Source organism: Labeo rohita, chromosome 11 (assembly GCF_022985175.1).
Source record: "Labeo rohita strain BAU-BD-2019 chromosome 11, IGBB_LRoh.1.0, whole genome shotgun sequence".
NCBI classification, from domain to species: Eukaryota; Metazoa; Chordata; class Actinopteri; order Cypriniformes; family Cyprinidae; genus Labeo; species Labeo rohita.
The window spans coordinates 9,831,407-9,856,799 of NC_066879.1; the positions used below are offsets into that span (position 1 = coordinate 9,831,407).

General features: G+C 34.7%; 1 protein-coding gene across 2 annotated transcripts in view; it reads right to left on the bottom strand.

The window, feature by feature from the left end:
• Positions 1–25,393, bottom strand: part of rbms2a (RNA binding motif, single stranded interacting protein 2a) — a 52,757-nt gene that overhangs the window by 5,618 nt on the left and 21,746 nt on the right. For both annotated transcript variants that reach the window (XR_007828730.1, XM_051122982.1), the window contains exons 3-13: positions 18,332–18,390; positions 18,113–18,204; positions 8,625–8,782; positions 7,600–7,679; positions 7,363–7,472; positions 7,226–7,269; positions 6,604–6,697; positions 2,032–2,082; positions 1,706–1,816; positions 1,503–1,580; positions 1,323–1,410 (exon numbers count right to left, since the gene is read on the bottom strand). Coding sequence is in view for 1 of the 2 variants with exons in the window: in XM_051122982.1 (XP_050978939.1) it covers positions 1,330–1,410; positions 1,503–1,580; positions 1,706–1,816; positions 2,032–2,082; positions 6,604–6,697; positions 7,226–7,269; positions 7,363–7,472; positions 7,600–7,679; positions 8,625–8,782; positions 18,113–18,204; positions 18,332–18,390 (958 nt within the window). In the remaining variant the exon portion in view is untranslated. The remainder of the gene's footprint in view (positions 1–1,322; positions 1,411–1,502; positions 1,581–1,705; positions 1,817–2,031; positions 2,083–6,603; positions 6,698–7,225; positions 7,270–7,362; positions 7,473–7,599; positions 7,680–8,624; positions 8,783–18,112; positions 18,205–18,331; positions 18,391–25,393) is intronic.

The following is a 25,393-nucleotide window of genomic DNA, read 5'->3' on the forward strand; positions in this document are numbered from 1 at the left end:
CGTTGATCACACTACAAACAAGTCAAAACTGTAACGCTATAAGAAACAGAAAAGATTAATTAATTTTTTATCTGGGTCTTTAGTCTATGATTAGCTCACCTCACCTCACCTCTTATCTGACAAGTTTTCGGGTTTGAGTCGTTCGTTCATCACGTGACAGCCCCATAAGATGAACGAATGACTCGAAAAACCCAAAGACTCGAAACAGGTGAACTAATTCCAGTACAGAACCTAACAGGATGTTGCGCATGCACAACTGAACAAATCACTCCCCGAGATGACTCGTTCTTCCCGAGTCACATTAAAGATCCGTTCAAAAAGAACGAATCATTCAAGAACACGCATTCCAGAGCCTGTGCTACAGGAGCTTTTATGCTAAATAAAAAATGACTGATCGTTTCGCTAGATAAGACCCTTCTTCCTCGGCTGGGATCATTTAGAGCCTTTTGAAGCTGCATTTAAAACTACATTTTGGAAGTTCAAAATTGGGGGCACAACTGAAGTCCATTATATGAAGAAAAATTCTGAAATGTTTTCCTCAAAAACCATAATTTCTTTACGACTGAAGACAGAAAGACATGAACATCTTGGATGATAAGGGGGTGAGTAAATGAAAACTTTTTGAAGATCAAGGTAAATTGTGCTTAATTTGTCTTCCAGGAAACATACAAGTATCTTCTGTTGCTTCCGAAGGGTAGTACTAAATGGAAAAATATATATATTTCACCAAAATAAGAACAATTTGGACATCTTTATCCTGTTCAAAAGTTTTCACCCTCCGGCTCTTAATGCATCGTGTTTCCTTCTGGAGCATCAGTGGACCTTTTTTAATAGTTGTGTTTGAGTCCCTTAGCTCAGGTCAGTGTGAAAAGATGGATCTCAAAATCATAGTCACTGCTGGAAAGGGTTCAAATATGCAAAAGATGCTGGAAAACTGAAAAAAGATCATTCAGGTAACCACATGCAGTATTAAGAACCAAGGGCTATTTTTTTTTTTTTCTTCTTGTGGACTATATGTAAACATCTCTTATGTAAAATATCTTACTCAGGACAGTACTAAATAAAAAATAACATGCATTTTGTATTTTCTCTCTTATTTTGTTAAAATTATTCACATATTTCCTGATTTTGCAAAGGATTCCCAAACTTTTGCATGCCACTGTAATGCACACGGTTTTCACTCAGAACAACTTATGTGAATTAATATAGTTGTTCTTTGAATAATTTATTACTCGCAAGCTGGCTTCATCTGAAAGGTAAATGCACTGCCAAACTATTTGACAGCAAACAAGATCTTTTCTATTTTTTATCTTTTGTCTTACTGTAGCTTCATTTGCTGTGTTGATAGGAATAATTAGTGTGTTCTGAAGGCGTCTCCATGGAAACCTGCTGCTGTTGTCCACTATTTTCCTAAATGAGAAAGAACAAGAATAAATCAAATCTTAATGAACCTGTTCAGCATTCAAAGCAGCATGTGAAGACAAACAAAGCGTGTGTCATACCTCTAATGTAACACTAGAGGGAGGCACTGGGGTGTACTGAGGGATATACGTCCCTTGCATAGCTGCGTTAGGTATATACTGCAGGCAAAATAAATAAAACAAAAACTTTCCTTTACATTTTCAAGGTAATTAGATTCCACCAAGAAGACAAACTTTTACTGAGGAACTATTAAAGGTGAAATTCACAGTAATAGGCCACCAACCGTGCCAGCGCTGCCGAGAGACAGGTGACTGAGCTGCTGGGTCAGGGGTCCAATCATAGACGTGGGCTGAATGGACATTGGGTGATCCATAGCTGGAGTCAGAACGGCCCCCTAAAGAAAGAGAGATGCTCAGAAACCAAGGGTGATTTCTAGATATTTAAACCTCATGGGCATCCAAATCAACATTGTGTGCTTCTTTTGTTATCAAAGGAAAGATAAACCACAACAACAAACACCAGATGCACTGGAACTTGGGAATTACAGTAAGGCTACAGTTTGATGACAAACCCTAAAAGAGATATGGGAGCTCATATGGGAGCACTCACAGTGGGCTGCATGAGGTACGACTGATGATGCATCCAGGATGGGCTGTGCACCTGAGGACAGGGAAAAACAATATGCATGAATCATTTCTCCTAGATAAGCACTGAAATTTTGGCAACGGAAAATTTTCTAAATAGAAATGGTTTTGGAGGGTCAAAATCATTGACTGTAACAGTGATGGTTATTTGGTGTTTCTCTGATGGCATGTTTTGACTGTTACTGTCTGTTTCTTGCACGCATTGTGAATAGACTACAACAAACATTTAGCTAGTGGATGCTATGGCTGGATGAACAATACTGATTTATAATTTTTAAACGATAGGTTACAATTGGGCTAAAGGTACCTAAGAAAAGGTACCTAAGGAAAAAAAAAAGTGCTTTTCAATGCACCCAAAGTGTGATTGCAGAAAAATATGTATGTTTGTATAGAACATTTATGGAACAACAGATTTTGTGTGAAAATAAATCATACAAGTCATTTATTTTGTTTAAAAATCTTATAAATGTTTGAGGTGGCAAGGGGGGCCTTTTACCCCAAAAGGCTCACCAGCATGGGGTAAAAGGCACACAGTATTGTTACCAATACTTTAGCTAAAATAATGTTTTTTGTTTTTGTTTTTTTAAATAATGTTTAAGTTAATACTTGTTTGAACAAACACTTTAGCAAAGTTTATACTATTTTCTGCGTATTTTGATTTAAAAAAATAAATATACTGTTCAATAAATATACTGTCATTAAACTGTTAATATAAAACATTTTTTACAGAAAAAATCATTTCAGAATGTGAAGATTTTGAAAGCACTGAAGGAGATCCCATAATAATTTCATATAGATTTACAGTAGTAACAACAAATGATATTTTATTATATAATATGATTAATATAATATTTTTAAATATAATGGTTTCATTCTAAACATGGTGATTACCTCTAAGATGGACACCCAACATAATATATGATATTTACCATCTGAATCTAACAATGTCATGGCAACAAATGGAAAAGTCAGCCCTCTATTAATTACCATATTATTTTTTTGTGCCTTTTAGCCCCAAAAGCAGGGGTGCTTTTTACCCCAAACACATACTGTTACATATTCTTTCGTTATTTAAAAACTGCTGTTTTAATTATTTTAAACAACACTGAAAATCATTAAAGGAGAAGTCCAAACTTCCAAAACAAAGATTCACATATAATGTACTCACCCCCTTGTCATCCAAGATGTTCATGTCTTTCTTTCTTACGTCGTTAAGAAATTATGTTTTTTGAGGAAAACATTTTTCAATATGGCAAGACGAAGTATTTTAATTGTATTTTTTTAATGAAAACAACCGATGGCTACGCTAGATAAGTCCCTTCTTCCTCGGCTGGGATCGTTTCAAACCGCATTTCGTTTGAAGCCGCATTTTTGGAAGCTCAAAATCGGGGCACCATATTAGTTCATTATATAGAGAAAAATGCTGAAATGTTTTCCTCAAAAAAAAAACTATTTCTTTGAGACTGAAGAAAGAAAGACATGAACATCTTGGATGACAAGGGGGTGAGAACATTATATGTGAATCTTTGTTTTGGAAGTGGACTTCTCTTTTAAGAAGACCTTTGTCTCAAGATATATTCAAGAATTTTAACGATTCTCATTTGCTACTTAAATCTACAACATTTTTTAAAACAAATATTAGATCAAGTAGGCACAGAATCGACTTTGCGCTGCTGCCCGCGATCACTTTAAGGATCAGCCAAATTTGCATGTGTATCTTAAAAAGCAGATGTTTTGGAAAGTGCTACACCACATTTTTGTGCCATCTAGTGGTTAAGAGGAAAATAACATGGAGGCACCTTTTACCTCCATTGTGCCCTACCCATATAGATTCTTAAATCTCAAGTCTATTTTCTGTTGATGCGTGTTTCTCAAGACATTAACTGCAATGTATTGTGTCTCATATAATTGCTCACTCAGTGTTTCAGTTGCCAAAAGACAACAATAAAATAGCTGTTTATAACTGTCACATAACGCTACATTATACTTTGGCGTTCATGTAAACACTACATTCAGACTGATCAATCGGAATTAATTTAGTCAGACTGAACCAAAAATTGTGCATGGATTGTTTTTTTAATGCACATTAATCATCAACAATGGTGTTAATCAATGACTGAAACTTTAACAATTTTATTAATGTCTGTGATACATTACTCACCACTGCAAAAACACGCAAGTACATTAGAAACCTTTGAAGCTCCCCTCAGTGCAAGCACAAATATGCTGATAGGGTCATTTGCACTGATGCTCTTAAATATTTTTCATAGTCCCAGCAGTAGTTTTCAGTCACAAATGCACTGCTTATCCATAGGTTCATGCAGGGCTGTGCAATGTGCGCTTCAGCTCGCATGCTAAGATTTTATCTCACGCTACCCCATCTCGTCCCCAATCATTAACGCTGTTTCATTTAGTCTTTGACTGCTCATATAGGAATTTTTTTGAAATAGCACCATTCTACTAAACAAAATTCATTTCAAATTTATTTCAAGCACTTTCAAGGACCTATATTTATTTTCAAGTACCTTCCAGGCCTTGAATCCATGTGTCTGATATTCAAGTACTTTCAAGAAGTGTGGGAACCCTGAATAAATGTAATGAATTAATTGATGACTAAAACAAATTCATTTTCTGTTTCAGTTTAAGTTTTCAGACAACTGCATCCTTAATTTTTAATTTTGACCCACAATTAAAATTTTTAGCTTATCACTAGTTTCACTCTAGTTTAACTCCAAAATTATACTGTGGGCACTAGCAAAACATGCCAAATGGTTACGGTAGCTGGAATGCAGTGACTGGAACGGGACAGGGGTTTGCATATATCACATCTGAATAGCCATTAAAGGTGAAAATATATACTACAGTTAAAAACTGGGGGTTTGTAAAAGCCTTTTGAAAGAAATTCAGGAAGGATGTATTAAACTGATCAAAAGTGACAGCAGAAATGTATAATCTTACATAAGATTTATATTTCAAATAAATGCTGTTTTTTTTTATTCAGCATTTATATTCATCAACTTTCTATTCATCAAAGAACGCCATAAAAATGTTTTTAAACATTTATAACAATACAAAATGTTTCTTGAGCAACAAATCAGCCCATTAAAGTGATTTATGAAAAAAACAGCTATTTTAAAATATTATAATGTTTAAAAACATTATTTTTACTTGATTTTTAATCAAATGAATGCAGACTTAGTGAGCAGAAGGGACTTCTTTTAAAACATCACAAAATCTCAGCAACCCCAAACTTTATAAATTTCACAAGGCTCCGCAATACAAAACAAACTGCAACAAAATATGATGATTTTCGTTTTTAGGTGAGCTACTTCTCAAGTTATGTTACGCGATATGCAGACTGAGCTGTAGCGTCATTACTTCGTCTCTAATGGGCCGTTCAGTGCGGTTTGAGCACATGTGCCAGACCTACAGCATCTCAGCAAACGGTACTTGCTTTTGCCTAGTCATCCATCAGCACTCAATAAGGTGTCAGAGTTCCCACAAGCCCCAGCTCAGCTGAGTCACTGCGGTCTAATATTCTCACTGAACACATGCTGTAAGTCACTTTCTGTTTCCATCTGACTGCTGTCGGCTTTGGCACACGCTCAACTTGAGCTCAGTATCGCAACAAAAATGAAACGTAATCTGGATTGACCTAAAGTTTGCTAATAAAATGCAGAAAAGAGAATTCAGAAAAGACAAACAGGAAAGTTTTTTTTAAAGACATGGACCAATAAGTGAAACTTTCAGCCAACTGTAACACTGAGGGGACTAAACTAAAGTTCAATTAATTTCTGAATATTTGGAATGAATATGAATCAGACCCCAGCAGACAATTCATAGTTTTCACGTGACGTGACACCATTATAGGAAAGTCCACCTGGAGGGCAAAACAAGGCTTTGCTGCCCAGAATCAGTTTTTCCAGGTTAGTATTAAGTCCTAATGTACTAAGAAATGCAAATTATATACATGCAATCAGATGCACCCAGACTATGAATGCAATGCTCTACATTAGGCGCTGTTCCATAGAAACGAAAATGCTTAATATTGCTAAAGACATTAAGTAATATTAGAGAACCAATATATAGTATACACCTATTAATAAAGCATACTATGTATTAGGGCTGATTATTTTTAAAAACCGTCTCATTCTTGTGAATCCAATCTTATGTCTTACTGCATCTTGTGAGGTAAGTGACTCATCACACCCTTACTATGTACAGACAAGCAGATATTCCCAGATATTTCAGTTTCACATGAAGCATTTTTTCCCATAGAAACCATCATAAAGAAAACATGCAATTTATTGCTGTGCATTCATACTCATAAAATTACTGTCTTAGCCACACTAAGCATTTTAGAATGTCTCAGTGTTTTTAGTAATTCATATAGTGCTGCAAAATGAACAGCAATTGCCCAAACCCTGGCTTCCTTTATTATGTTTGTGTGAAAGCAGTGCTAAATCACAGAGTGCGTTTAAAGAATATATAATTATGACATGACTACAATTGATATCATTATTTTAATGGTACTGACCTGGTAGGACGGAACTTGTGAGGGCATGTATGGAGAAAGAGAGGTCTGAGCAATCATTCTGTTTGGAGCAATGCTGTACGGAGAAGAATAAAATCTGGAAATAATATGCAAATGCATTAATAATAAGCGTTATTTTGAAGAGAACATTTTTTTGTATAAACAGTGTATTAAAGGAGACTTTTTATTTTTTGTTAACTATACCCAAATGGAAATTCTGTCATCATTTATTCAACCTCATGTCATTCCAAACCCATGAGATTTTCATTTAACTTTAAAACACAAATTAAAATATTTTTAATGAAGCCTGAGAAATTTTTGTGGCTTGATTCAAGTCTTCTCACTTTAAGCGTCAATCACTGTATATGGCGGACAGATTCAATTAAGGCTTTTATTCACACATAAATATTGATCAATACACATATATAAACCACATCAAATATGGTAAATAGAAGCTCAGAATTACTTGATTGAGAACCAGTGAGGTTTATAATAACAACATGAATTTTAATTTTCGAGTGAACTTTCTCTTTTATAATATTGTGATGACAGAAAAATATACTTTATTATACCCTTTAAAAATTAGACACATTGCACCAGGCTTTGAGAATGGTTCTCTGCTCACCCGTTCTGTAAGGCTGTTGGGTCGTATGTGAGCGTCATTCCTCCCTGAATGTGGAAAGAAAAATTATTAACATTGTATAAAATGCACTTAGTCTGTACAAACACTTTGTCAGAGTCCATGAATGAAAACTCTCATACCGTTTCACCATCTCTAGGCCAGGGTCGACCGTTCTGTAGGTACTTGGCCTGGTTCTGTCTCTTCTTTTGTCCTCCGTCAGCAAACTTGCATAACAACGGTTCTGTAGGTACTACAGTTGAAATGTAAGAAGTAGGAGATTATTTGTAAAAAAAAAATGACTATGTTATTGTTCCATAATCTACAATGAATTCTTTAATTGGAATTTACATAAAATCCATAAATGATATATCATCTACCTGGCACTCCTGGTGGGGTTTTAATATATTTTCCATTAAAATGCTGAATGATGGCTTCACATTTCTCTGTGGATTCCATCCTGTTATACAAACACATTAGTAAACAATTAATGGTGGGAATTTTTTTTTTTTTTTTACGAAATATATATTACATATTTAAGAGATGGAGCATATGGAAAAAATACTAAACCAAAAACATTTGTAAATTCAAATTCTTCCACACCCAATTATACAGCGAAACTTATTGCAGTTTCACACAATGAGTATACAGTGTGATTTACAAAAAAAAAAAAAAGGCTGATTTTTTTGTTTTGCCACAATTTTATTTTTTAGAAATCTAGGAATCTCGATTTTAAATAGAAATATTAACATTAAAATTGGAAATAAAACGTTAGAATTGGACACTTTGACTAAATGGCAATGATAACAATAAAGAGAAAATATGAAAAACAGGAAAGACATGCAAGAAGATGGGAGTGAACTTATTTTAACTTGAGCGCCACATTTTTAGAATGCCGTTTCATGCATGAGACGCTGCAACGTCTACTGTACGTCTGATATTTCATGTTTGACAGACTGAAAGCTGCTGTTTATTGTTTTTACAGAACATTTATAGTTTAATAATAGTTTAATAATACTAATAATAGTCTGCTGGTGCTATATCTTAAGTAATTTTGAATTTGAATTACCTTGACTTTTGAGCATTTTCCTCGTATTATTTCTTAACATATAATATGTATAAGACAAGTTTGTACAATATGTAGTTGTAGTTCATGCATCTTGTCTGCAAAGATATTTAACAAGTTATTTGTTTAACATTTACATCATGTTGACAACTTCATGTGTGCTGGACTAATTTCTTTAACTAGAGGATTAATATAGAAAAGGTTACTTGAATCATGTTATAGTTACATTTTTAAGCTAGTTAAAAATTGTTACCAAAAAAAAAAAAAAAGTTAACAAATTCTTATACAGTAGGTAAGTGATTGGAGTTGTCATTGCAACTTGAGTAATTAATAAAGCACCTTGCAAACCCTACACCTCTGCTGGTTCCGTTAGCGTCCCGTAAGATGCGTGTGGAAATAACCTGGCCGAAGGATTTGAGCATGGCCTCCAGCTCCTGCTCGTCCATGGACACAGGCAGGTTAGAGATGTACAGGTTGGTAGGGTCCTGTTCCTGTTGCTAGAAAAAAAGCATAAATTATATGTGATTGACTGCACTCATCAGTAATACAATGTAAAATATAATGTCTTTTCTACTTTTCAGAATAAACCATCTATAGCAACAACTGGAATTTTTACTTCATCTCTTACGCCATTAGCAATTTAACTGTCACATGCATTTTGATTTAAGAAACATACATTGAAAAAAGTAAACGTACAATTAATAAACTCAGTCACGATCACAACACAGATTTTAATACAAGAGTGCTGTATTGTATTTTTAAGTGGGACTAAAATTATACTGAATGGAAATGTTTTTTGTTTTTTTGTTTTTTTTTCTCCATTCAGTCATAGAATTATTTAGCATTAACAATGTAGCATTTGCTCCTGCCCTCCCAGCTGAAATAACACTATTGTATGTCTGCTCAAAAGAGCAGTTTTTGCTGGAAATTTCTCACACTTTTTTTCAGGTAGAAAGAGCTTGTGCTGAATAAATGTAATCATTGTAATTATTACTTTTTTTTTTTTGTAACAAAAGAAATGTATTTGTTACGAATACTCCTGGTCAGCCCTATATGAGATTCAAATAAAGTAGCAAATAATCACATTTGCATCATCATTTATTTGTCAGAATCAAACAACAGCCTTGTTTAGGTGCCTTCTTTTTTCTGATCGTCCCTGCAGAAAGCATTCAGGCACATTTACAGCTCCACGACACACAGCTGAGAGCTCACAGATCCTGCTCGATGAAGTGATCTGAAAATGCTCAAAGTGTGAAGACAGAAACAGAAAGATGTGACAGAAAGACTGCTGCAGACTGACATGATCTTTGTCACATCTCTCCTTTTTCCGTGACACACTTTTCCACCCTTTCTAAACACATCAGGTGCTTTATTAAAGACTTGAATAAACCAACATATAAAACAAAATGTTTATGTATTTCATTAAAAACTCTAACATACTAACACACTACTCTCCCTCTTTATGTTACGCAGCCTGTATACTGTGCAAGGTATGCAACATTATTGTATGCATACCCAGACGATGACCTACTACTGCTGTTTGCCAAAATATGCAGTGTACAAAATGAACACACTTCACATAATAGCGTATACCACAATGCAATGCCCTCGGCTTGACCTTCTACTGCCAGTGTGATAAATGAACCAGAAGTAATTACAGTGGGCTGCACAGATCCCTTTCTTATGTATTATTTAATCAGACTGTCAAGTTAAGCATGAAATGTTTGATATGAAAAAAGAATGATTTTCTTCTTTTTTTTTTTTTTTTAAATGGAACAGTGTATTAAACCTTTAGACACAATCTGTTTGTTAAGTATCAAATTTCATACATCAAGCATTTATGGCTCATATAGTAAGCTTGACATAATGAGATGATCAAGATTATAATCCAGGAGGTAAAAAGGCCAAAATATTATTCAGAAGCCGAAAAAATGTAATTTATTGCAGTTGGTTACGACAGCATTTCATTGACCCCCTTAAATTTTTCACTCTTTGTTATATTGCAGCCATTTGCTAAAATCATTTAAGTTCATTTTTTTTCCTAATTAATGTACACACAGCACCCCATATTGACAGAAAAACACAGAATTGTTGACATTTTTGCAGATTTATTAAAAAAGAAAAACTGAAATATCACATGGTCCTAAGTATTCAGACCTTTTGCTCAGTATTTAGTAGAAGCACCCTTTTGATCTAATACAGCCATGAGTCTTTTTGGGAAAGATGCAACAAGTTTTTCACACCTGGATTTGGGGATCCTCTGCCATTCCTCCTTGCAGATCCTCTCCAGTTCTGTCAGGTTGGATGGTAAACATTGGTGGACAGCCATTTTTAGGTCTCTCCAGAGATGCTCAATTGGGTTTAAGTCAGGGCTCTGGCTGGGCCATTCAAGAACAGTCACGGAGTTGTTGTGAAGCCACTCCTTCGTTATTTTAGCTTTGTGCTTAGGGTCATTGTCTTGTTGGAAGGTAAACCTTCGGCCCAGTCTGAGGTCCTGAGCACTCTGGAGAAGGTTTTCGTCCAGGATATCCCTGCACATTCATCTTTCCCTCGATTGCAACCAGTCGTCCTGTCTCTGCAGCTGAAAAACACCCCCACAGCATGATGCTGCCACCACCATGCTTCACTGTTGGGACTGTATTGGATAGGTGATGAGCAGTGCCTGGTTTTCTCCACACATACCGCTTAGAATTAAGGCCAAAAAGTTCTATCTTGGTCTAATCAGACCAGAGAATCTTATTTCTCACCATCTTGGAGTCCTTCAGGTGTTTTTTAGCAAACTCCATACGGGCTTTCATGTGCCTTGCACTGAGGAGAGGCTTCCGTCGGGCCACTCTGCCATAAAGCCCCGACTGGTGGAGGGCTGCAGTGATGGTTGACTTTCTACAACTTTCTCCCATCTCCCGACTGCATCTCTGGAGCTCAGCCACAGTGATCTTTGGGTTCTTCTTTACCTCTCTCACCAAGGCTCTTCTCCCCCGATAGCTCAGTTTGGCTGGACGGCCAGCTCTAGGAAGGGTTCTGGTCGTCCCAAACGTCTTCTATTTAAGGATTATGGAGGCCACTGTGCTCTTAGGAACCTTAAGTGCAGCAGAAATTTTTTTGTAACCTTGGCCAGATCTGTGCCTTGCCACAATTCTGTCTCTGAGCTCTTCAGGCAGTTCCTTTGACCTCATGATTCTCATTTGCTTTGACATGCACTGTGAGCTGTAAGGTCTTATATAGACAGGTGTGTGGCTTTCCTAATCAAGTCCAATCAGTATAATCAAACACAGCTGGACTCAAATGAAGGTGTAGAACCATCTCAAGGATGATCAGAAGAAATGGACAGCACCTGAGTTAAATATATGAGTGTCACAGCAAAGGGTCTGAATACTTACGACCATGTGATATTTCAGTTTTTCTTTTTTAATAAATCTGCAAAAATGTCAACAATTCTGTGTTTTTCTGTCAATATGGGGTGCTCTGTGTACATTAATGAGGAAAAAAAAATGAACTTAAATGATTTTAGCAAATGGCTGCAATATAACAAAGAGTGAAAAATTTAAGGGGATCTGAATTCTTTCCGTACCCACTGTGTATATATATATATATATATATATATATATACATAAAAGTTGAAATACTAACAGAATAAAGTTGAAATATTTCAAGAATAAAGTCGAAATACTACGATAATAAAATTTCAATATTTCGAGAATAAAGTCGAAATATTACAAGAATAAAGTCAAAATACTATGAGAATAAAGGCTAAATATTTCAAAAGTAAAGTCGAAATGTTTTCGAGAATAAAGTCAAAATGTTTAGAGAACAAAGTCGAAATGTTTCAAGAATTTAAATCGTATACATTTTTATCTATACTTAAAGTTATAACATTTTGAGAATACAGCCTGTATTGTGCATGCAAATTGCCCAGATTTGAGAGCACTGGGAAAAGTCACCAGGCCACTGGAATTTATTATTATTTATTTATTTGAATATTGCTGTGTCCGAGAGGCCGCATCATCTTACCGGGATGAGAAAGAGTCAATTTTAAGGACTCACGGAAACAGCTTAATATCAAGAATATGATGTTTATTAACAGACTGAACAAGAACAACATTTTATCTTAACACCCAATTGACATTCCTTTGGGGGGCGCCATAGCTCTCTTATTTAACCCTTTTTAATACTACAAATATATGTGGGATTATTAGCAGAAATCATACCATGTGTCATAGTCGTGGGGACAGCCTATGCTTGAAAATAATATTTCATGACTGCATTCATTATTAGTACTGTGCCAGCTTTGTGCTTTTGGTGCTTTTAATATAAAACACAGTCTCAGCTTTCAAAATCAGTTTTATAGTGAAATACAAACTGTCTTACAATAATGTGTTTTTCAAGCTCTTTAATGTGGCATGACAGATGTATTCATGTGAATCAGTTCATTAAATTATACGGTTTTCTTTGTGAAAATTCCACCACCTACTCCACAAAAATGTCTGTGCCGTCCAATCTTTCATTCCTCATATGCATTTAATTAAAAACAACAATAAAATGTTCTAAAGGCTGAAGTAGGCTCCAACTCGTTAAGATACGTTACATTGTTATCTTTTGTGAGGTAGGTTATATAACGTTCACTGACTATTTACAAGCTGTACATTCACTGTATAATACAGTAAATGATTGGACATAATATTTAACATCTTTTATTCATTACTTGCAGCGCACCAGCCACCCAGTATTCGTGTAATGTGATCGCAATGATGTTGTGCTTTGTTGCTTTTCAATATAACACAGCTTTCAAATTGTCAATTTGATCACGAAATACAAATTATAAATGTGTTTTTCCTCTTTATTTCAAGTTTAAAGCAAGATGGAATTGAAACTAACATCAGAAGGCATATAGCTAGGCTATAGCCTACTCTCAAAATATTATAACTTTAATCTTGTATTTGCTACAAATGAATTCTTGTAATTTTAACTTTATTCTCAAAATATTTTGACTTTATTCTCGAAACATTCTGACTTTATTCTCAAAACTCTTTGACTTTATTCTCATCATTTTGACTATATTCTCGAAATATTTAGTTTTTATTCTCATAGTATTTCGACTTTATTCTTGTAATATTTCAACTTTTTTCTCAAAATATTTTGTTTTTATTTTCATAATATTTAGACTTTATTCTCGTACTTTTGAATTTGTTCTCGAAATATTATGACTTTAAACTCATAATCTTGGATTTTTTGTTATTTTTTAACGTGGCACTAAAACACTGTCAAAGGTTGTTGATATTTATAGAGCCAAAAATTAAAAATAAAAACCTGACACTTGTAATTGTATATCAATGATATCTTTATAACAGTATCAGTATCACAGATACTTACATAAAATACATATAAAAATCAGTCATCACTATATCTAGTATATCTAGCATCAATTATATGTCTTAGTAAGAGGATATTTCAGTTCCTAAAAGTACTTTATAAAAATTATGATGGCATGTAGGCATGTGTGCAACAGGTTTTTCAGCAAAGTTCTGATCATGATGATAATTTAGAGGCCTTATGCTGGACGCCACTCACACGCAGCATGTGCCCTCAACAAAGTTTCAACAAAGTTCCGTTTGAGATGATTATTATGGAATAATGCCTACTGCTTACTATTTTTTAATAGGTAGCAGACACCGTTCAATAAGTTGCTAGTAAGCTACTAAGTAGCTTACAAACATTAACCATGACATGTAAATTGAAGTGCTTTTTTTGCCTCTGCAGTGAATGAGTATATTGTGTATTATGGCATAACTAGAATGTATTCAACAGTCAGCATCCACTGTGTTATATAGTTAAAATAAAACCATTCATATAGGAGTAGTTTATTAAAATCGCTAGCAGAGAGAGATTACCAATTGATCAGTTCATTTGATTACACTTTATTTTAAGGTGACATTGTTGGTGTAATTACTCAAATACATGCTGAGTAATTTTAATTAACTTATGCATAATTTACTGTCTATTGCTATAGCAAGTTCATGTAACATTTGTAACTATGTCACATTAAAATGAAGTGTTACCATTTGTTCTTTCAATGGAATGTTTTTAGGTTCACTGTATGGATGTATAACTAGCTTTAATCATTTTGTGTGTGTGTGTGTGTGTGTGTGTGTTTTTTAATAGTGTGTTTCCGTATGACCTTAGCACACTCCCTGTGTGTCGTACAAAAGGGAGTCTGGGAAACACAGAGGGATCAACTTCAAAAGACTACAACAGAGCCATTCACAGCAAGCACGCGCACACACACACACACACACACACACACACGTCTGGTTCATTATCTTTGTGGGGACTCTCCATAGGCGCAATGGTTTGTATACTGTCCACACTGTATTTTCTATGCCCTTACCCTAACCCTACCCCTAAACCTAACCCTTACAGAAAACTTTCTGCATTTTTACTTTCTCAAAAAAATCTCATTCTGTATGATTTATAAGCTTTTGTACCCATGGGGACCGCAGGCTGGTCCTCACAATGTCAAAAATTTCAGGTTTTACTATCCTTGTGGGGACATTTGGTCCCCACAATGTAGCAAAAACAAGTACACACACACACACACACACACACACACACACACACGCACACACACACACACAGCAGCTAAACGGCAAACAAGTTAGACATTTCTGCAATTTCTACTGTTATTAACTGTATACCACCCAGTATAATGTTGCAAATTCCCTTTGCAGTAAATAACTGTAATAACCATAGCATTATGGTAATTTTAGTGACGTCAGACCCCAAATACAGAGACTTACTGTATTTTTTTAAATTGCTGTATACTACTGTATTTGCTGTAACGGCCACATTGGCGGCATTGAGGTTGTTTTATTTTCCTCATTTATTATACTTGGATTGACACGATTTGCCCTTTACCGTGTCTACAGCGCCGCAACATCTTGGGACGGACTACACCAGATGTGTTGCATTGCTTATAATGACTGGAAAATCCGTTTGTCCTTCATGTCAGACACAGTGCGAGCGCTAGAAGTACATCTGTAAGTCAGAAATATACCAGGGCATTACTTTACTGTAAGCATCCACTGTTGAAATATTAAAATTTTTGTAATTGAATATTTATTGGGTTCTATATTGTCTTCTTTTGTCGAGTCGTGCTGTGCCGTGCCACTCATGTTCGAGGAAGACACTGAAGCAGCGGGCAGCATCGCGGCGTTTGCCCGGGGATGACCCCGTGAGAGTGGAAGAGTTCCGGAGAACATCTACACTGTGTCGATGCAATTTACAAGAGATTCTGACCAGCGAGTAAGGTAAAAATATATATACATTTGTCTGAATGTTTGTCCGATTTTTGCACACCAGTTTAACCTAGTAATATTTACCCATCAACGGGTAAACCCGGTTACAAACTTTACTATAGTAAACTGCACTGTCGTTTCAAACAGCTTTTGTCAGCTTATTAAGTTACTGAATTAAAATAATTTTTAACGAGCTACGTTTATCTTATATTAACATTAGGTTAACTAATGTGAAATTTTGTTCAGGTGTTAGTAGTTCATGTTGGCCAGTAACCTATTGAGAAAAAAAATCGTATGTTAGACAAGTCATATAGCTAACTGTTAGCTGCCTTTCTAGTTTTAGAATTAGTTTGTTAGAATTATTAATGGAATTTAAGATTTACTGCATTTTGTTGTGTTTTTTTTTAAAGGCAACTGCAATGAAGCATCAAGAAAAACGAACATGCCAACCACACTGACACTGATAGTTCATGGTAAGAGAACAACTATGGTTTTGAGATGTTTGTGTATTTTATGTGGGGTTTGCCTTTTATAAAGTGTGCCATTTCTTCTACTTGTTTTTCACATTTCTGTCACTAACAAAGTGGATGGTGAGCAAAGGTGGTGGCCATGTTTTGGAGCAGCACCTGGGTTTTGCAGATGGCTGTGTATTCTTTGGCTGCATATCTTTTTCTCCATTATGTTTCTGTTGCCTATAGATTCTTTGTGAGGATACAACATAATGCACTGCAAAACGTCCTAAAACTGTTCCAGCAGTTTAAGACTGTATTTTTAAGAGTTATACATGCATTGTTTTAAATAAAGTATTTGATATTTTGTGATTACTGTGTCTGTTTTAATTGAATGTCATAGTACCTATGTAGAGTAAACATAAAATACATTTAAATGAATTCAATATAAAATTATAAAATCTACTTAAATCTATATTAAAATGAATGAGTAGTATACTGATGAATTTGACTTTTTTAATAGCATTTGGCTGTAAAACAGCTACAGATTGCAACTGTAAATCAAATACGGTTTGCTACTGTAAATTCTAATTACAGTAACTTACTGGCAACAGTGTTGCCAGTAGGTTACTGTAAAAAAACCCTTTGAAATGTCTAACAGTGTGCACAGAACGTGCAAGAAAAAAGATTCAGAGAGCCAACAGACAGAAACATATCTTTATGTGTCAATTAATCTTATCATTGGGAATAAAGATAGTTTCATATCAGCATACTGTATGTGTGTGTGCATGAGTGTGTGTATGATTAAATGAGCCAAACATTACCTAACCAATGTCAACAAACCTCATCGTAAAACATATTGCTTGACTCGTTTCCATGCGGCCAGTCATATGATATGATATTGGTATGTAAATGTGTACATACTTTAGCTTGTGGTAAAACTTGGGCAGCACTTTATTTTACAGTCCTGTTCTGGGGTCAGTAGGATTGTTTAATGTTTTTGGTTCTACCAGGAAGACTCTAATGCTATGTAATTCAGAATTGCTTGACACTTGCAGTATGTAAGTACTGAACTTTCGATGTTTACCAGGTAAAAACATTCACCTTCCCTCTGAGTCTTTCTGGTAGAAATGTATTTCTATGATCAATTCCATTTCAATGAATCATTACTTCAGTCTTCAGTGTCAAATAATTATTCAGAAACCCTTATAATATGCTGCTTAAGAAACATTTCTAATTATAATTAAAGTTGTTTTTGTTGTTTATTTCTTTTTTTTTTTTTTCAGGATTCTTAGAGGAATAAAAAGTTCAAAAGAACAGCATTTATTAATTAGAAATAGAATTCTCTTTTGGTTAATTTTATGTACATATCTGAATAAAAGTGTTAATCTCTTAAATAGTAAACTCTAAACATGTGGTGTAATTATATACTACAGTACAGGTATATCCACTGTAATTATATTAATCAGTAATAACTAGGTACTAACCTGGAAAATAACCCTAAGCCTGACCTTAAATCATGGTAAATTCATGTAGTTATCTTATATTACTCAGTACTTTCATTTTCAGTACAAATGTAACTGCACGTACTGTAAAATAAAGGACAACCCAAAAGTCTTTTTACATAAAAAAAAAAATAATATTAAAATCCAAAAAAAAAAAAAAAAAAAAAAAACAAGTCATGAGTTAGTGTGTATCTGTCTGTGTATGAGAACAAATACATTAAGTAGAGTCTCAAAACAATGACAACACCATGGCCTGAGTATTTTTTTTTACACACCGTTGCACTTTCATTTATAGTCCAGTCTAAACTGCATTCAGTTTTATCAAATGCATGGAGACAATCAAGGCATGGTGATTTATCAGGGCTGAACTGCTTAAACGGAAACACGTCAGCGGAGTCAGACATCTGAGAAACAACACTTCTAGGTATGAGAGCTGGAATTCATGAAATAAACAAAGATGACCTTCTCACTGCATACGGCTGAAGCGTCATCACAACTTCATTCAGCTTGTTACGTAAGGATCAGAGGTTTATGTGCTGAATGGACATTATGTTCATGTGTTGTTTTCAGTAATAGTCTACCTTGGCCATCTGAGCTTGAACCCCACTGGCCTTGAGCGCTGTCACAGCCTTCTGTGCTGCTGCAGGACTGTCGAAATCCACAAAGCCATAACCTACACGCACACACATATAAATAAATAAAGTGAATACATTTATGTCAGATGCATAAGATCATTGTAAATGAAATGGTAAGAATTGAGGCATGATTCTCTCAAGAACATAAAGCCGATCTTCACTCACCTTTGCATTTGTTGGTGGTTTTGTCCAGAATAGCCTTGGTGGACACAATCTTTCCATACCTATAAAAAAATCAATACAAAGACTATCAAATGTGATTTAGCACTGTGCATAAACCATATATATAATTATGTTATTATTTTAGACTTTTATTTAGTATAAAAGCATCAAAAGTAGTTAATCAAAAATAAAAAAACAAAACAAACAAACAAAAAAAAAGTATAAAATGTAACACAGGAATTAATTACATTTTAAAATTCACATGGAAAACGAAGTTCAGAATATGTAATTTGTAATATTTCACAATATTACTGTTTTTATCAATTAAATGCAGTCTTGGTGAGCCTAAGAGAATTCTTTTAAAACCAAAACAATATTGTGTGACTGATAATAAATATCATGTATTAGCCTGTGAGAAATGACTGAGTCATATGAGGCATTTAGCCAATATCTAGTTAGATGTATATTATCTTATCCACAGAATGATGGCAAGTGTCAGAACTGGCAGTGAATCTCCCATGACTCACATTCACAGCATTTATGCATGTAAAGTCGGCCAAACACACAGCCTCCCACGCATGACTCTAAGGGAGATCTCTGCACTGTAACTGGCCTCAGTGGTGGTGCTTTTTTGTACAGGTTGAGACATTTCCCTGGAGACAAAACAATTTGTTCTGGGCTCTTCTCCACCACACCTGTCTGTCTGTCTCTTCGTTCATCTGCCCCTCATAACTAAAAATAGCCAAGTACACTACGGTACACTATAAGCATATCATGGTTCTCTTTCGGTGTGATGTGCAGTGTTGGGCATGAATTCTACTACTAATAACAATATAAAATGCACCAAGGATTAATAAGCTGCTGGATTCATGAATATTAATCACATCCTCTGCGTTTGCTTGAACTGATTTGCTGAAATCAAAACAGGGGCGATAATAGGTGAGCGCCAGCCAGTGAGATTGCCGTTAGCGCATTAGTTCCGCCTACTACCGGAGAAACCAGCAGTTTTTAAAAGCAGTTAATATTGTTTACATGTACTGTGTCAATTCTGCATGGTGTATAAGATTCTCTCACTCTATACCTTTCTTTGCGAGTGTGTGAGACAAAGCGACGGCTAGTCATGTGCCTTTACACTAGAGTTTACGGTTCATCAAATACAGGTATGCTGCACATCCATTTAGATAAACTGAAAAATTTACACCAGTTATTCCCATCACTGGTGATGTCTAGTTGTGTATTTGTAGTCTTTGGGAGCAATTTGACCAAAGCTACATGTGTTCACAACGCAACCGCTGCAAACAGACACTTGACAAAACAAAAATCTAAGAATGATTTACGCTAATAGATTCAGAATGCCAGAATGCCAAAGTGGATGATGCATTACATTTTTTTTTAATCACCATCAAGAGTTTAAGTTAAAGTTTATATAAGGGAAAGTGTCTATTTTAGTTATTATTCTTTTGTAATAAAGGAATGATGAAAATAAATTCTGTAGTAACTTATTTTCCCATTGGTTATTGCGGTGTGAAATGAATTTTTAAAAGCACCAATATTCTCTGTACTAAAATATGCACTGCAAAAAGTGGTTACCTACATAAAGAGTGTTCTACCTGGTTTAATTGTTTTGTTGGTACAAAGTCATGTATTTAACATGTATTCATGTATTTATATTAAATACCAATTTTGAAAAATGTTGAACTTGAATAAAAACAATTCATTTAGGTTACCACTGAGCTGTATATATATATATATATATATATATATATATATATAAAATATTATAATAATAAATGTAACTATAAAGTAACTAGCAAAATGCTGTTTAAAATATTTCTGATGGCATACACACACAGGACATGTCAGCGTCTCAAAAGTATTCAATGCTACCTACCCATCTCCAGTTTTTAGTTTATGTAACGAAAAAGTTTTTAAATACATATTTAATGCAATTAAATAGGGACAGCAAACCTAAATAGGGAGAGTATTTGTATGCGTCTTATTTGTGTATATTACACAGACACACACAAACCATCATATATTGTCATGATATAAATAATAGATGAGGTGCACACATGTTTTGTGCTCTCGTGAGCTTCAGTGAGAGCAGACGACTGATGTAACCAGACTCCACTTCTGTCTCCTCCTTTAGCTCCTCTCTTTCTCTCTGGGTCTTAGTGTGCACTGGATTCACTGTACCATCATTGCTGATTATATTTTTGTGTATTATTTTATCAGAATTATACTTGCTTACGCTTTTTTAAAATAAGTATTACACTCTACTTATAACATTTTACATAATTTACACTATCAGTGTTTAATTTGTTTCTCAAATCCTAGAGGAATTCTGATCTTACAGCTAATACTTAAAAGCTAATACTGTGCTTATATTATTCATTTTTACAAAATTTAGATTTAATTGAACTTAACTCAACTGAACTGAACTGCCAAAAAAAGCTTCAGCTTATTCATATTAAAAGAAAAGCAGTCACTGGTTATCCAATATACATGTTTTTTTTTTTTGTTTTTTTTCAAAATGGAGTCTGAACTGGTAGTAAATAGTAATTAGTATAACTAAATGAATGAATGAATTAGGAAATGAATTAATCAGTTAATTAAAAATACATAAAATACACAAACAAGAGAAGAAAAACAGCACATATGTCTGCTGCTTACTAGTAATAACTTTTAAAACATTCGCCATAAACTCATTGTAATCCTCGTTCAGACAAGAGAGATAACTCTTCACCGCCTCTGGCAATACGCACAGACATTCCTGTCTGTCTCGGACTCTTTTCCGATCACGCTGACATGTGGGAAGTCTGTCATTCAGCCAGTTGGCACAGAGGAGTGTTGTTGGCAAAGCTACTTTGGAATGACTAAATGAAGCATAACTTTCTACATTGAGTACAAGTGTTGGAACAGTACAAGCGTTATTAACACACCGTTTGGCTGCTACAACAACCACCTTGTCTGTCATGAGTTACTAACACAGCATTAAAAGGCCAATATGGTTCATTTACAAATCAGCTTTGGATTTTAATCTAGTCAAAAGAGCCCATAAAATTCTGCTGTAGTGCTGCAATTAACTGGTATTTTGACAAGCAATTTGTTGACTATTTCTTTGATTGATTACATATTAATCATCTTGCCAAAATATATATATATATATATATATATATACACACATATAATACATATAATACATATATATATATATATATACACACACACACACACACACACACATATATATATATATATATATATATATACATATACATACATACATATTTTAAAAACTATTTAAATAAAAGTTAGCACATAACTTTAAAGTTAGCACATAAGTTTAATTTACATGCATAATGCATTTTTTCTGCTTTTCTACAGAGAAATGTTTGGATTTACATCAGTGTGAGAGAAAATGATTACATGATTTTTAATTCAATTCTTTAACAGAAATAGACATTCTCTTTAAAGTGGTAAAATAAAATGCAGTAACGCCCTTCGCGGTTTAAGCCCATGAACATGACGTTATTTTCTGAACAAATTATCAACAGAAAGAGATGTTATGGCTTTCACATTATCAGTGTGAGAGTAAGATACACAGAGAGGATAAAGGTGAAAAGGGGGAAAAACCAACACGTCAGAACCACAAAAAAAAAGGAAGTGCCTCATTATGCTGTAGACTGTGTGACATACATCCTGTTGAACAGTTCAAAGGTAACCAGTCAAACACCTATCTGACTTTAACATTGGGTTGTGTGTGTGTGTGTGTGTGTGCAGAAGGATGTCTGAGCCACTACCGTTCAACCATGACCCAGTTAGCGCTGATGCTGTCCTTTCCTTCACTTGCTCTGGTATTTGTTTCCCCTTTAAATTTCCACTGCTGCCTCACCTCTCACTCTGTGATCTCCTTACTCTGGTCTAGTCTGCTGTGCACTGGTCAAGTCTATGATAACGCACTGCCTGGTGGCTTTAATAAGTCATCTACAGTTGAACATCAGCAAGTTAAGAAATTTACAAAAACAAACAAACAAATCTCATTGTAATTACAGATTTTAATTAATGTATCAAACACTAAAAACTATGATGCACTCAATTTACTGGTGAAACATTTCTACATTTACTGTCACTAAAAAATAAAACACATTTTCTATTTCTATTCACTATCCAATAGCAAAGAGACTATCATGTCACTGATGTGCACATTTTAAAATAAAGCATCAAACGTCTTACATAGTCTAATCATCTCCCATCCTCTGCCTAACCACAGGCTCTTCACCACAACAGTAACCCCAAAATTAAAGAAATCCCTAGAAATCCTAACATAACAGAGCATTAAACACTAACAGATTTCCCTCTACATTAAACCTGTGCAAAAACACAAAACAACTACTCATTTCAACATTTCCTCTTCTTATCCATTTCATAGCAAAGCGTGGGAAAAGCAGATTTCCCCCTCTTTGCATGCTTGTTAATTCTATCCAACTAACTCCACTTAAGTTCTTATAGATGAAAAACACTGAGAAGTAATAATTTTAATTTATGAAACTGATCAGTATAATTTCTCTATTCTTAAATATTTTATTATATTTTATATAATACATTTAAAAGGAGAAGTTCCCTTCTAGAATGCAAAGTTTCTCTGAGGAAAACATTCCAGGGTTTTTCTATATAATGGACTTTAGTGGTGGCCAATGGGTTGAAGGTTCAAACTGCAGTTTCAATGCAGCTTCAAAGGGCTCTACACAATCCCATCTGAGGAATAGGTTTCTTATCTAGTGAAACAATCTGTCATTTTCTTAAAATAAAATAAAATACCAAAAAAAGGTAGGGTAGGGCGAAAAAGTCCATCTCATTTTCTCCTCCAATTTCATAATCATCCGGCATTGTTTCATTGTGAGATTACATAATGCATGAGGTCGAGCTAGTGCAAGACGAGCATTTGTTGTTAAAAAGTATAGAAATTTGAATTTACTTATTTTATTTTTTAAGAAAATGACAGATTGTTCACTACATAAGACCCTTATTTCTCAGCTGGGATCATTCAGAGCCCTTTTAAGCCTCACTGAATATGCAATTTGGACCTTTAACCCATTGGCCACCATTGAAGTCCCACATTTGTTTTTGACTGAAAAAAGAAAGAAACGAACATCTTAGATGACATGGGGGTGAGTAAATTTTTAGGAAATTTTCATTCTGGACATGAACTTCTCCTTTAAATATCAGATGTAAATTTAAAAATAAAACAATAATTTGTAGGCATTTATTTTGCTTCAACTCAACCAATCTTTTCAGAAATAACAAGGACTGAAATATTTAATGTTCTTCCATTAATGTTCTTCCATGTTCTTCAAATGTTTTTTCAATGTGATTTCAATGAACGAAAGAAAGAATGAATGAATGAATGAATACAACACAAATATATGGCATTTTCCTGATTATGGCAGGCCAAATCAAAGATTAATCACAGACCAACTTTGGGCATGTCTGGAGTAGACAGTGTTGCACAAAAAAACTGTTTAGCGAACATTCCATTTATCCAGTTGATATGTCGAACTGCTCAACAAATAAAGCAATGTTGAAAGCACAGAGCCCCAGTGTTTAACTTATGAATGACTTACTTAGTTGTCTCTGCATATTAAGCCATGACAGAAGTACATGATGCATGCATTTAGCCAACTACACGCCAAAACAAATAATAAATGCAGTTTTGTTCTAGACTGGTACATCCTTCACACAGCGGGAAAAGACTGTTGGCTAGACAGCCTGTGAGGCCATAAACGGAGAGATTTACACAGATTACATCATCATGAAATTACCGTAAACTCCCGTCTTAACCTACAGTCTCCCAGCGGGGAGAAACCTGGGTGGATCATGAACAGATTCTTTATAATCATCCGCAATTGCATGTGCAACAGTTACTGAGAGGAGAATCACAGCAGTGAAACAGAAAGCAAAACGGACTTGCTTTATTGTATAACAAATAATGTCGATGAACTTGCTTTTATTCTGATCTGCATACCTCTGCTTACTGTTGATTCTATCAACTAAATTCAAAAATATTATTAAATTTCATATGTACAGTGGACACTTGTTGGCATTCTAAAGACATTCATATTTAGCAACATATGAATATTTATAAACATATCACAACATATTCAATCAGTTTAGGCCACTTTTTACAATAAGGAGAAAAGTGTACAAACGTTTGACTGGTAGTGTATCTAAAAGACAAAGTTGCGCTGTGTTGAACTGCAGGATTTCGAAGTATACCACTGCGCTTGCGTACCGAGAAATGGAGGACTGTCGTCTGAATTTTTCCATAGCCCAAATACGGCTGCGCTGAAGTTTGTGGAAAATCAGCATTAGACGTGTGCATTTTTTTTTTTCTCAGAAATGTTTAAGAGCAGCGTCACACTTTTCCAGTTCATCTCCAACAGAAGCAAGGCGTCAGCACCTCTCTCTCCTGCTGCTGTGCAAACGCTGTCCCACATCTGAACTGAACTAAAGAATGTGTCTGTTTAAACATTAATGATAGGGTCTAAACAAGATCGGTCTTGACTTGCAGAAGCAAAACCTGTTCTCAGCCTCTACAAATCTGTAAAATTACGGTATACTCAGGCACAATTAACTTAATAGTGACAGAGTATACAGCTTGTAATCAAAGCACACAATCAAGTTACGCAAAGCTTCTCATGAGTAGATGTATTGTGTTAGCTTACACTACATAACAGCTCACCAATTCATTAGAAAATGAAATATAAATAAATAAAAATGTAATAATAATAATTAGTATTATTTATAATAGTAACTGACCCTATTAGTGTTTGCAGTATATATACTGGAATTAGCTGAAAGTCTTTGTAAAGTTGCTTGGCGTAACATTTTAAAATAAAGCTCTTGGCTTCATCACAGGGCCACCTCAGGACAAGAAAACGAAGCATTTCCTTTCTGCCACTCCTATTTGATTCATGTCTCCTGAATTTACCCTCATGTTTCCTCTTTTGAACCACAAATGGCTTGAGTTCAAACCTCAAAGCACACTGTAGTTTGCGAAATAAA